The sequence below is a fragment of the Heteronotia binoei genome, chromosome 11, assembly GCF_032191835.1.
Source record: "Heteronotia binoei isolate CCM8104 ecotype False Entrance Well chromosome 11, APGP_CSIRO_Hbin_v1, whole genome shotgun sequence".
NCBI classification, from domain to species: Eukaryota; Metazoa; Chordata; class Lepidosauria; order Squamata; family Gekkonidae; genus Heteronotia; species Heteronotia binoei.
Window position 1 is genome coordinate 60054990 of NC_083233.1, and position 14445 is coordinate 60069434.

A 14445-nucleotide genomic window follows, 5' to 3' on the forward strand; every position below is an offset into this window, starting at 1 on the left:
TCTTTGGATGAAGAAGTACTTCCTAGCCCGACCGCTCAGCAATTTAATTGAATGTCCATGAGTTTACATTCTAGTTCCCTCAGAATTTCTGCTTCATGAAAACCCCAGAGAAAACCTCAGCCTTGTACCCACAAGTTCGATACCAACTCCAACAAAAGTTACCAATGCAATTAGCCAAAGATGTAGGAGCAGATGTTATTGAAGTCGTTTCCAGGAGATGTTTATGGGGCTGCTGCAGCAAAAGTCTTCCCCCTCACTAATGTAGGGTGTATCAAATAAAATGATTTCCATGTCATTAAAACATGTTTTCCTTGCCATGAGGGAAGAACACAGAAAAGTCACTTTTCATCTTTGGTAGTCTTGATAAGTCACCAAGAAGAAACAAGCTTGAGTCTCATGGTACTCCTTCAGCATCGCCATAATTAAACGGGCAATAGTGAGACGTACCTGAAACTAACAAGTCTTAATTAAGCCCGGCTTCCCTGAAACCAGCTGCTGGAGGCTGACAACTTTGTAGAAAGAGGAGCATCATTAGTGACATGAAGAGGATGGGAAGTTAGAGGAACGGGATATAGGGCAGCTTCCATATTACTGGAGGGCCAGTTTAACAAGCTCAAGGAAAATGATGGCGTTTAATATTTCATCAAAGCGATTCGGTGTTTAAACACTACACTTCCTTTTATGATTGTTTAATCAACGCAATTGCAGGGACCTAGATGGAAAGTTGTTTACACTTCGGGTAGAGAGAGAGAGAGATGCTATCGTTTTGAACATGGCAAGAAGCTCCCAGGAGATAAATCTGGAAGAGCAACCTGACTTTTTAAAAGTTACTTTTACAACCCCAGACATAAACCTGTTTTTGGGTTACTAGAGATGTTTTTAATGTGCTAAAGTTAATGAAGAGATCTGACACTGGGAGCTGCTGGGGTAGAATCTCAAGGATTGCCTCCCCTTTCCCTTTTCTTTTTACTCCCTTAGAAGCTCACTGATTCGTAAATCTTGAACAGCTGAAAACATTTATTCCTTCTTTTTTTGGGTGCAAAGGTTAAATGGACTGAGACATATTTTGCAATCGCTAAGGTGAATTTAGGATCCTTATCGGCAGAGCCAGGGTTTCTGGAGAATAAGGGGACAGTTGGTTAATTATAGGCTTATAATAATGATCTCTTTTATATATATATTAAAAAGATCTAAATCTGAGCAGGGCATAAAAGGATGTATCGATCCTATTAAGGCCACAAGGGCAACTTCTGTCAGAATAGGACCTATTCAAAAATCTGCCCTGTAAAACCATTGTAGGTATAATATTCAGTTTTGTAAAGAGGAAATATCATGGGATGTTAAGATAGTACATATGGGGGGTATTAATTTTAGAAAAGATAGGGTTGAACAAACTTCATGATTTCAGAATCAAGCTGCTATGGTCAATTTCTAGGACACATTTTTTTACCCAGAGAAAATGCTCTGGAATTGCCCATCTCAAAAATATCATTCATTGTCATTCCAACTATCATCAGTTTCTCATCCACGGCTTTCCAAGGAAATTTTTGGGGTATCCCGATTTAGAGTGTCTAACAGACCATCTTCAGCACAGAGCAGTTTTAATCTCAGTTTAAAGGCATACAGCCACACTCTTGCTTCCAAGGATAGTGGTTTAAATTCTGTCTGCAATACAACATTAGACACACAACAGGGGATATTCAATATTTTCCTAAGAAATTGTGCTAAAGGTTGGTCGATATTATCAGAGATAGCTTTAATTCAAATAGCTGAGCCATAAAGAATAATGGGGGCTACTTTCAGATTAAAAACTTGCACCGCTCCAAGAATGTACCGCTCCCCTATTGTAGGAAAACCTATTTATAGCATTTGTGCATGGTTTTGCTCTATTAAGTGCTGTTGGAGAGTTGGAGAGTCCAGGAGAGATCTGCTGAAAACAGGAAAAGGAAAAAGTCTTAACTTGCTCAATATTGGACCTGTTAATTGACCACTGAGATGAGTTCCATTTCTTAGTCTTGGTGAAAACTAAGGTTTTCGATTTCAAAAAGTTGATTGTCAAGCAATTGTTGGAGAAAGACTGCAAGGCCCTTTGTGGGCCAACCCTAGTTCGAGACAGGACCACAGCATCATCTGCATAAAGCAGAATAAACTGCCTCCTCTTGTGTGACCTTAAATGCACATTATGAAGGAATGGACTCACAACCTGTAACATATTTGTTCTTTCTGAGATCCTCTTATATGTAACACCTTTAAAGGCACTTCTCTTTAAGAAGAAGAAGAATGAGAATTGCAGATTTATATCCCGCCCTTCTCTCTGAATCAGAGACTCAGAGCGGCTTACAATCTCCCTTATCTTCTCCCCCCACAACAGACACCCTGTGAGGTGAGTGGGGCTGGAGAGGGCTCTCACAGCAGCTGCCCTTTCAAGAACAACCTCTGCGAAAGCTATGGCTAACCCAAGGCCATTCCAGCAGGTGCAAGTGGAGGAATGGGGACTCTTATCTTCTCCCAGATAAGAGTCCGCACATTTGACCACTACACCAAACTGGCTCTCTCTCTCTTTAGTGTTCTGAAGTGATGTGTTTTATGCTGCCTCCTTGCCTTCCCTAACGTTCCCTACTTATTTTCACTACCATCAAAACTTCTTGCCATAGAATTCTTTATTTACCTTATTTATTTATTTTATCAAATTTATATCCGGCCCTCCCCTAACGGGCTCAGAGAGACTCACAACAGTTAAAAACAAACATAAATTTTTAAAACAAGATATACAGTAAAATCATTTCCATAAATTTTACGATCATTATGTCCACGATGCACACTAAAATTCTGATTATTCCAATGTTTCTGGTTTCAGTTCTTTCAATTCGGTGAGATTGCTGGTGCTGTGGAATAATAGCCACCTCCCCTTAACTGTTGAAGGCATGTTTAAACAATTCAGTCTTACAGGCCCTGTGGAACTGTGGCAGGTCCCACAGGGCCCTGATGACTTTGGGGAGGGCATTCCACAGAGGGGGAGGGGTATTGCCAAGAATGTTCTGGCTCTGGATAATCGAGCTTCTTTCGGTCCGGTGATCTTAAGATTTTGGGACCCCAAACGTAGTGCTCAATGGGTACATATGGGGAAAGGCGGCTCCCAAGATAGACAGGTCCCAGGCCATATAGGGCTTTAAAGGTTATAACTAGTACCTTGAAACAAATCCAGAACATCACAGGCAGCCAGTGTAACGTTTCCAGCGCAGGTTGAATGTGCTCCCGTACAGGTAGCTCCATTAACAACCTGGCTGACGTGTTTTGCACCAGTTGCAGCCTCCGAATTTGAGTCAGGGGCAGCTCCATTTAGAGGGTATTGCAGTAGTGTATTCTTGAGGTGACCATCGCATGAATCACTGTTGCCAAGTTGTTGAACTCTAGGTACGGAACCAACTGCCTTATCTGCCTTAGATGGTAAAATGCAGATTTGGCAGTGGCTGCTACCTGGGCCTCCATTGTCAGTGAAGGCTCCAGGAGCACCCCTAGGCTCTTGACCTTTGAAGCTGGTGCTAATGGCATCCCATCAAAGGCCAGCAGAGGGATCTCCCTACCCAGGCCGCTGTGACTTAGGCACAGGACCTCTGTCTTCGCTGGATTCTATTTCAGACTACTCTGCCTGAGCCATTTCACTATGGCTTGCAATGCCAGGTCCAGGTCTTCCAGGGTGCAGCTGAACCGGCTACCCATCAATAGATAGGGTTGGGTGTCATCCACATACTGGTGACAACCCAGCCTGTATCTCCGGACAATCTGGGCAAGGGGGTGCATATAGATGTTAAACAAAATTGGGGAGAGAACCGCCCCCTGAGGCATGCCACATACAAGTGGGTGCCTCTGGGATGATTGTTCCCCTATGGCCACCCTTTGTCTCCGACCTTGGAGAAAAGAGGTAAGCCATCGAAGGGCAGACCCCTGAATCCCCGTGTCAGCAAGGCGGCAGGACAGTAGCTGGTGGTTGACTGTATCAAATGCTGCCAACAGATCTAACAACAGTAGCACTGCTGAGCCACCTCAATCCAGATGTCTCAAGAGATCATCCACGAAGGCAACCAGTACCATCTCTGTCCTGTGGCCCGGCCAGAAGCTGGACTGAAATGGGTCTAAGATGGAAGCATCTTCCAAACATCTCTGTAAGTGTACTACCACTGTCCTCTTAGTTGGAACTAAAGAAAATGACAGATTTGTTATATTTGGCAGAATGAAAGAATGGTCAGCATGTGGAGGTGGCTATGAGGATAAAAGGGATCTTTTACTCTAAACAAAATGGTTTTCTCTTAAACGTAAATAGAGTTTATTCAGAAATATAACAGTGTAGCAGTTTCAGTAAAGTTCATCAGTGTAACAGTTTCAGATAGGTTCAGTTCTTCTTCCTCTAAAGTTCCTTAAATAGACCTAACCACTTAGGCTTATTTTCTCACTTGCCACTTCGGCTAATAACTTCCACACAGAATATAAATCTCCATTATATCATTCAAGCTCTTTATCCATTCAACTCTCTTCCTACACACCCACTGGACTTTCTTACACAGCAACCTCTCTACAAAACAATCAATTCCACCCCTATGGTACACCTACCATCCAATCACAACACACGTCAACCATCCATCCAGCCTTCTTCTTACTTCAGAGGCCTGCCTTTTTAACCCTCAGCAACATACATATAATACTCCACATCAAAACACAGAAATAAAGCACACAATATTTACATTACCACAACACCACACAAACCCCGTCCCCTCATGTCCCCACAGGTTGGAAAGCCCCCCACAGCTGACCCAAGTCTGCACTCAGCGATGCCACCCTCAATCCCGGGAGCCACCAAACTACTTCTATCTGGGTAGTGACTGTTGCCACCAACAAATCTGAAAGTTTTGGACACCTAGCACTCTTTTTTGTTGATCTGTTTGTCCAAAGGGCAGGTTGAGCCTATTCTAGATAGAACCCTACCCCACCTGTAGGTTGGCCACCCTACTTTTAAATCACATCCTTTCTAAAAGACAAACACCCGAATACAGCCTGGCCAATTATTTATTTCAGATATTTCCAGATATTCTCTCTGTGTGTGCGTGTTCTGACCTTTGTATGCCTGTTTCTGCTGCTGCAACACAGTTCCTCTCCTCCCACTCATTCCTCCACCTCCTCTGTTAATGAAAGGAGCACCACAGAACATCACATGAGCCTACGCAAGCCCTTCAAGTTTGGTAAAAACAGTATCCGTGATAGCACCATATTGCTTTTTCCTCATGTTGTCATGAGTCCAGAGGCACTACTGCAATTACCATGACAACACAAAAACAACACTGCTGGAACACACTAAAAGTCTACCTGGGCCAGCATCTTGTTATCAGCAGCGGCTGGCCAGATGTAACTGAGAGCTCAAAAGATGTTACCATGGCCAGCTGCACACTTTCAAGCTAACCTACCTCAAAAAGTTGTTGTGAGGATAAGATGGAGAATGAAGCGAGCCACTTTTGGTCCACATTGCCATTGCAGCGAAAGGCGGGGTTTGTTTTATCTATTTACTTCATCTATACAAACAGGGAGTGAAGATTAGAGTCTTCCCTTCTGTCCTTAGCATCTGGTATTCAGACACACCCTATCCTTCATAAAGTTTTCTAATGCTCCTTAAAAGCCATTTCAATCAGTGGCCACCACCAACTTATGCAATGATGAACTCCATAAAATGTGAAAAAGTACTTTCTTTTGTCTGTCCTGAACCAATTACTGATTGTCATTCCTGGTCTCAAAGGACCAGAAAGGCACTGCTTTTTCTCTTGGTTTTTGTTGACATCATGCAGTAGGTCAGCAACCTTTTATATTTAATGAGCTAAATTATGTTAAAATTCAGACCACAAGATCAGCAAAAGGTGGCGTAAGAGTCTATTTACATAACTGAAAACATACTGTTTATTCAGACTTGTTGAAACCCCCCCAAGCCTGTCTGTCTGGATACTATAAACATATCATCTCACAATGCATTGGATTACACTTACAGAATAGTTGCTACTCAGATGTATTCAGCAAGATTTACAATCCAGAGTTTTTTGTGGGGGGTTGGGGGGGATGCATTTAGCCTGCCTTGACGGGGAGGGCGGGGTATAAATAACAAAATATTTATTTGTTTATTTATTTATGTATGCATGCATGCATGCGCATTTACTTCTGCATGAGCCGTAGAGACGAGCTGCATCTGCCCCTCAAAGCCTGAACTTTCAATGATGTGGAAGCTGGGACCTGAAGAAAGTCAACTCTAGCAAAAGATTTTTAAAAAACACAATGATCCCAATCCACCCCCCCCCAAAAAAAAATTATGATTAAATGCTAGAAAACAGGGAGAGGGATCTGGAAAACTCAGGAGCCCCAGAGGATTTGTACCTGTATGATAGATAGGAAAAGGGAAGCCCCAATGGGATGCAGAATAAGCATTGTAGGACCATGGGAACATTTTGGGAGATTGCCCTCTTCCATATATCTCCGCAAGAGAAGAGGATAGAGACTTACTTTAAAAAACGAAAGCTGGGAACTGTAAGAACCTAACTGATTTATCATTGCAGCAGTATACCAATATTTTAATACCATTTTTTAATAAATGCAGCCAAGATATTGGTATATCGATATAAGCATGTACAAAAAATAAAAAGGGGTGAGTTCAGTCCCCACCATCTCCAAAGGCACAAGTGGTAGGTAATATGAAAGAAGTGTATGAGATCCTAAAGAGATGCTGCTAATCTGAGTAAACAACAGTGACCTTGATAGAGCAGTAGCCTGATCCAGTCTAAGACAGTTTCATGTGTTCATGCAGTTTACTCTTCGCTTTTTCTATTGTCAATCAGCTTAACACTGCCCCGATCAAGTTACTTTCTCATCAGCTGGTGGGAAGAGGAGGAAGTTACTACACCAGAATGTGAATCAAGATAGAGAGATGGCCCTTGGGAAAGGCACCCTAAAAGATAATGTCTGGTAAGGGGAAATATGATTCAAAGGAGGTATAAAGGGAAAAAACATTGTGAGGATGGACCCTGCATGCTCCACACACTATTTCCATTGCTGCTGTTTAACTTACAAAAATGGCAGCACAAAAGGATGGTCCCAGGCACTGCCTGTGAAAATAACACATTAACATTTTAGGGCAGAGTCATGCCCAGTAACAAGATGCCTCCATACCAGTCTTTACACATTAAAACTTCAGATGAAACTCAGTGCCTGGGCCTAGGGTATGGGGTGGGATCAGGGGTGTGGTGGTAGCCAAACTTGTGCTTACCTGGTGATGATGGCAAGGTGGGGAGGACTCATGCAAGCGCCCATGAACAGCACCACGTTCTCATGCCGCGTCTGCCGGTAGGCCATCACTTCCCGCTTGAAGGCCTTCAGCTGGTCCTCATTGTCCCTCTCAATGTCAATGAGGCGAATGGCCACCTCGCCGTGCCAGCGGCCATGGAACACTTGCCCAAAGCGGCCGTTGCCAATCAATTCACCAATTTCCAATTGTTCAAAAGGGATGTCCCACTCTTGCAGGAAAATGCTGGTTTGGCTGGCCTTGCGTGGAAAATTGCGGGCTGAAAGCAGTGAGAGGTTCATCTCCTCAAAATCATCTTCTGATTCTTCTTCGTGTGCCTCTTCATTCTGGGGAAGAGGTTCATTTACAGGATAATCCTGGCATGTCACCTTTTATAACCTTTCTCTCCTATTAACCCCCCCCCAAAAAACTTCACATACACACATTTCAATATGCCTTACAAGTACAAACACTGTTAAAAACACACAACATCACAAAGCCCACCTGGTACACCTATTCAAGTTAACTTTTATACAGTGGTCTCCAACAGGTAGCTTTTGAACTGCCAGCAGCTCACTAGCTGCTGAACAGTAGCTCATGTGGCTCCTAGAAAACCCAGGAAAAGATCACAAGAAAGAATGTTCTCACAAGACTCAAAGATTTGGAAGGCTCAATCAACTGATCTGACATTCAGCATGTGCACACATGTGTGTATGTTTTAGTAACTTGGTATATTCTTCCTTACACAGATGTAGTTCTCGTTAAAGAAAAAGTTGGAGATCTCTCACAGCATATTTGTTAAAGATACTTAGGAAATTATTTTATCATTGTTACAGTTTGTAAGCTGTCTCTAAATGATTAGATAAAAGCATGACGGATAGGTTGTTAGCCAAGGTAGCAGCCACAAGTGGAGCCTCCATACACTGGAAAGAATGACGAGAGGCAGGGGAGGAGTAGAAATGTAAAATTTCCAGAAATTTTGAAGCCATGGGTTAAAATCCACACACACACACCCCCAGTCTCTTTTTCAGTTAAAAAGAAAATTGAAAATTGGGGATAAACTGAAATATGGGCAATACTTATTGTCCTATCAAACCTAAACTAATTTCCCTGCTTTAGTAGCATAAAATGCATTGTTTATAACTCACTAAGCATATACAATTGCAACACTGGCATATTTATGGACTTTATAACTTTTTAAAGTTTTCTATAAGCAGAATTGTAAATATACTCAATACTTGATAATACACTGCAAGCCGATGCACCTATGTTACCTTAGCAGATGTGCTTTAATTTTTGCTATCTGGTTGGAGAGAGAGCTCAGTTCTCAAAGGAACTTTCAGTTTTCCTCTGAGACTTTGAAGCCATTTCTGCCCTACTGTCATTCTGATCTCTTTCGCCCTCCAGCAGGAAATAGCAATAAGCTACTTATTACCCAACCTGTGGGTATACGTGGCACAGTGGTTTGAGGGAGAGGTCAACCATAAAAAGTCAACCATAAAGTCAACCACATCAGATCAAAAGGACAACAGAAAGTATGCAACAGTTGAAAAACAATGAAAGCCCTGCATGATCTCCTCATCAGATTAGGTATCCTTCTAGATGCAGAAATGCATCTTGAATTTAAGGGCTGTCTATGTTTATAGCATGCCCACCTTGTCTTTGAAAGCATTTAACTCATTCTGAAATAAGAAAAAAAGAAAATATTCATAGGAGGTTTTCTTTCAGTACTCCCTCAAATTTTCAATTTTTCCATCAGAAAAACTGAAAACAATGGCCTCTTCCCCCATTGCATTCTGGGCCTTCACATCTCTAGAGATGAGCTAGGCCTCAGTGATAGAGCATCTGCTTGGCATGCAGAAGGTATGTGGTTCAGTCCTTGGATCTCCAGTTAAAAAGACCAGGTAGTAGACCTCTGATTGAGAGTGTGGAGAACTGCTGATGGACAAAGGCAGTTTTCATTTGTTCATGTGAAGATTTCCAAATGCTGAGAGTGTAGGATGATTACTTATGCTCCATTGGGGAACTTCTCTGAAGCTTCTAATTGGCCAGCATCAAAGTGAGAGTTCCAGATTAAGTGGTTCTTTGGTATTATCCAACAAGGTTATTCTTATGCAACTCAAGATAATACTTAAAGATAGTTCACATCTTCTTATATATCCCAGCTGACAATTTTCCCTCCTGCCTAGAGCAGCTGCTAACTCATTAACCTGGAACAGAAGCTGATGTTTTCCCCTCTGTTGTGCTCATATTGAGGAAGTTTGCAGACACTTGCAGAATTTCAGTTTCTCCTCATAACCAACAAAACAGATGGCCCATTTGCCACAACTAGACAGCTTCAGTGGGCCCGGGGAAAAAACAGCTGCTGTGAGCAGGTTAATCATGCGTACCGGTTCTAAATTCAATACGGTCACAGAAAAAAGAGAGTGACTTACAGATCCACTAATGCCCATATTTATGAGTCCTAAAGGGATGCTCAGGCACAGCAAGGGCAACACAAGAGGTCTCTCAAGATAGGGTGGCATATTTCCCAAAGAATCCAGATAATACTTTGCCAGGATCTTAACCAAGTTCACTACTTAACAGCTTCCCTTTTTGTTTCACTAAAAGCCAATGAATTGTTGTGTGCACCTTACCTCAGAGGTTGGCTCCACTTCAATTTGAAGTAATGGATTTCCTTCCAGGCTTTAAAGAAAAACAAAACACTGAAAATTATTCAAGACCTGAAAGCCATAAACAATGCTATTTATGCCCTAATACACAGTCCCCCTTCAAGACATGGGGGAGGGACGGTGGCTCAGTGGTAGAGCATCTGCTTGGTAAGCAGAAGGTCCCAGGTTCAATCCCTGTCATCTCCAAAAAAGGGTTCAGGCAAATAGGTGTGAAAAGCCTCAGCTTGAGACCCTGGAGAGCCGCTGCCAGTCTGAGAAGACAATACTGACTTTGATGGACCAAGGGTCTGATTCAGTATAAGGCAGCTTCAGATGTTCATGTTTTTATCCTAAGCAGAAGCACATCCACTTCTCAGCATAATGACTTCAGTAGACTTAGATATTTAGGGTGGCACTGGGAGCCACTTCATCACCTCTGGCAAGTAAGAATTGTCTCCATGCAACCCAAATGGAGATGCTTTATATACTGCAAGACAATTTATTTATTATTGCTTTTTAGACTGTCATTGCGCAACCAGAACAAAATTAAGTCCAATGGTACCTTTAAGACTGACAAAGTTTTATTCAAGGCATAAGACATGCAAAAGCTTATACTTTGAATAAAACTTTGCTGGTCTTAAAGGTGCCACTGGTCTCAAACTTTGTTTCAATTTTTCTGCTGCTTCAGACCAACACAGCTACCCACCTGAACCTATTCTGCAACCAGTTATTAATACGGTTGTTCATTCAGCTCTATCCACTGGTATTTATGGGCTATTTGAATCCAAGCCCAGGTTTCTCATTCTGTTGTTATTTATCCTTCATGGCAGGAGTCACCAAACTCTAAGAAAGCTTTCCAGAAAGAGGACTTAGGTACAACCTTAGGAAATTGCTTAACTTCAAAATAATGAATGGTTGCAGTTTTAAAATAGAACAAAAAGAATGATACCAAACTATTCCTTCTCTTTGCTCTTCAATAATCCAACAAGTCATTCCTAAAAGGCTTATAACTTACAAAACAAAAGATTTCAGGGCCAGAAAGAATGACCCCATTTTATAAAGCAAACCAAACACAACACAGATAATTGTGCTGAACAGCAACAATATATTTGGAGCCCAGTGGAAAAATATAAATACATTCACTTTTCTTATGAATGCGCTTGATGACAATCCAGTCCAAATACCTGTTCCTGCATATATCATCATCGCTCAACATCTGTGGGTTTCTGACATATGGTAGGTGCACAATGAAGGTTTCCATTGGAAGCAAAACAGCTATTTAACCTACGTAACTGCACAGGGGATTCACAGATTCACACATGATTTATTTAGTTAGTAGGAAAATGCCTTTCATTATGGCAGGTAAGAGCGATCTGTGTGGCGGAAGGGCTTTTATAATGAAAAGGCAATATCTGCAGAATGCAATTTGTACTACACAGAGCCCCCCTTTGCCCCCGAGAACCTCTGCCAGTATAATCCTTGAATACATTGTAAAGGTAAGGACAATACCTGCGGGGACAATGCTCCGGCGGGGAGGGCGGGATATAAATAAAAAATGTTGATACTGTTGACAGTGATCCTTCAAGGGCTGCAATATGTTATTGTGAACTCAGCATGCAGAGTCACATGGCTATCTACCTGAGAGATCCATGTCTGTAAGGCCTTGCCAAGTCTCTCACTGCCAGGAGAGTTGGTTTTGCCCTCAACATAGGAGTGTCTCCCCAGCCCCACTTGCCATCAAAGGCAGGGCTGATGAAGCTTCCTTGAAGGACTGTAATTTGTCTCTGCATAGAAACATATTATACCCTCCAAAGACTAAATGCACCCTTTCCCCCATATGTGAGTGCCATGGGAATCTTATGTATGTGCACTTGTGTGTGTGCATGTAAGTGAAAAATTAAACTCACAGACACTTTTGGGACTGGGGTTATGTCCCACAGTGACCCCAGATGTTGAGAAGTAACGCCATCCTATCTGTGTAGCCATAACCCTTTATGCAGCTCATAGATCCATTTTGTTTCCTGATCACAACAGAATGTGAAGAGATGCTGGAACCTAACATTTCCAGCTGGAGATAATGTTGTGGGTATTAGTACAGAGCTTGTGTTTAATGTGCAGTATCCTGCAGGGCTCGCATGACTGCCTGCCCTTCCTTCTATCTAATGCAATGCTCATTTTTTCATAGCCATCTCTGGATCACAGAACCAGAGCACTTTCCCTTAGAAGAAAGAGGAGAAAATGTTTGAGGCTTTTTAAATTAGAAAAGAGACAACTAAAAGGTAGGAAAGGAGCATGACAGAGGTTTAGAAAATTATCAGAAAGTGGACAGAGAGTCCCCCCCCCCGCCTTTTTTTTCCTTCTTCTTCTCTCTTCAGAACAGAGAAATCATTCAGGAAAATTGATGGGCAGAAGATTCAGGATGAACAAAAAGAAGCACTCCTTCACACAATCCAATAATTCACATACATAAATCACTATCGCAAAATGTCATGATGTCCCCTGGCTCAAAGGACTTTAAAAGCGGATTCAGTAAATCCATGGAGCTGAAGCCTTATCCATGGCTGTCATCCATGGGACCTCCAAGATGTCCTCAGGGTCTCATTTTGGGATTCCCAGAAGCATCTGGCTAGCCAACTTGGAGAACAGGAGGCTGGACTAAGTGGACCTTTGGTCTGGTTCAGAAGGGCTTCTTTTAATATAATCAAAGAAACAGCTGTTCCATGCATCCACAGGTTTGCTACAGAAATGTTCAGGTGTTATCCTATGGAATCTGAGCTTTCTGCTTAAAAGGGGGGTGGACGGAAAATTTGGGACCTCACAGAGGCTTCAGAATGTTGCCAACATTTGATGAAAGTTAAAAGGCTGAGAAACTAAAGAGAGAGCACTATATTCGAAGGTGCCAATCCAAACTCCTTGGGAGAAGTACAAGATACTATCATGATTCAAGGCAGAGTCCGGAGGAAGCACAGGATAGAAACATGATAGATCCCTGCAGAGCTTTTGCCCTCCTTAATGAATGGCTACTTTAAATAACATGGCTACCTCTACAAACAAAACAACATGTACTACTTATACAGTGCTTCTTCTAAGCCTTCTGCATATTTTATCTCACTGCTGGCTCCCTCGTGTGCAAACTGAAATGGTATTCTACCAAATCATTGTGCCTCTGGTGGCTATCAAGCCTCAGCGAGTCCTAAACAAGTTCCTATGGATAGGCTATAAATTAAATATAAAGCTTTAAGCTGCAGAGATAGGGATAAACCTGAATCCAGATTATAGAGACAGACAAACTCTGTTTCGGGCATCTTGACTAACATGCCACAGCCATGGTCTCACCCTTGGGATTCCGTTCAATCTACCGAGGTTTTTGAATCTTATCTTTCCTTGAAAACAGGCACTATTAGCCCCTAACTGGAGTGGAATATATGCAGTTGCAGATTCAATTTTTCACTTCTGCTTCATTGATTACCAGCTAACCTCCTGGGGCCTTGTAGCCAGAGATTGCAGCAAGCATCCAAGTGCTCACAAGAGGATGCCCACATAATATTATTTGTTTGCTCGGTCCTCCTCTCTTCAAGTTGTGTATCAGAGAGGCTGGTTGAGGTCAACATATTGTCAAATACCATGGCACAGAGAAACAGCAGAATGGGTCTACATGTAGATGGACCTCTTGAGTCACATGACTTGGGATGTTCCCCCCCCCCACACACACACACATACTGGAAGCAGAAGAATTCCAACCCATACCAGCCTAGAACTCTCATTTCTTATAATGGCACACATGGAGGAGTCAATGCAAAAAGGCAGCAAGCTGGTAAAGCAGAGTGGCTGAGACACAGAGAGCCAGTTTGGTGTAGTGGTTAAGTGTGTGGACTCTTATCTGGGGGAACCAGGTTTGATTCCCCACTCTTCCACTTGCAGCTGCTGGAATGGCCTTGGGTCAGCCATAGCTCTGGCAGAGGTTGTCCTTGAAAAGGCAACTGCTGTGAGAGCCCTCTCAGCCCCACCCAAATCACAGGGTGTCAGTTGTGGGGGAAGAAGATAAATGTGATTGCAAGCTGCTCTGAGACTCTGATTCATAGGGAAGGGCAAGGTATAAATCTACGGTCTTCTTCTATGGATCAGTAAATCTTCCAGTTTGACTCTCACCTCTGCCATCATTTCTGCCTTAAGCAGGCCAGTCTTTGCTCTCCCCCCTTCATCTGCAATGCAGAGGTGGTAACACTAACTACCTTACAGGGTTGTTGGCAAGGTCTGAAAGAAGATAATGTCTGTGAAATGCTTCGTGGCAAAGTTTAATCTGTTTGATCCATTGTGATATGAAATTAGCCACCATAAAACAGTTGGGCTGAAGCACCTGGATCCATGCCAAACTCACCCATAACTGCTGCACCTCTTAGGGCCAAACTACATGATATGATTTCTAAAGCCAAGTGCACTCTAATGAGCTATATGTCATGCATATACAGCTCCAAAATGAGGAAA

General features: G+C 42.5%; 1 protein-coding gene across 2 annotated transcripts in view; it reads right to left on the reverse strand.

Moving 5' to 3' along the window:
• Positions 1–14445, reverse strand: part of KSR2 (kinase suppressor of ras 2) — a 306003-nt gene that overhangs the window by 71862 nt on the left and 219696 nt on the right. For both annotated transcript variants that reach the window (XM_060249643.1, XM_060249644.1), the window contains exons 13-14: positions 9946–9994; positions 7295–7656 (exon numbers count right to left, since the gene is read on the reverse strand). In XM_060249643.1, coding sequence (XP_060105626.1) covers positions 7295–7656; positions 9946–9994 — 411 coding nt within the window. The remainder of the gene's footprint in view (positions 1–7294; positions 7657–9945; positions 9995–14445) is intronic.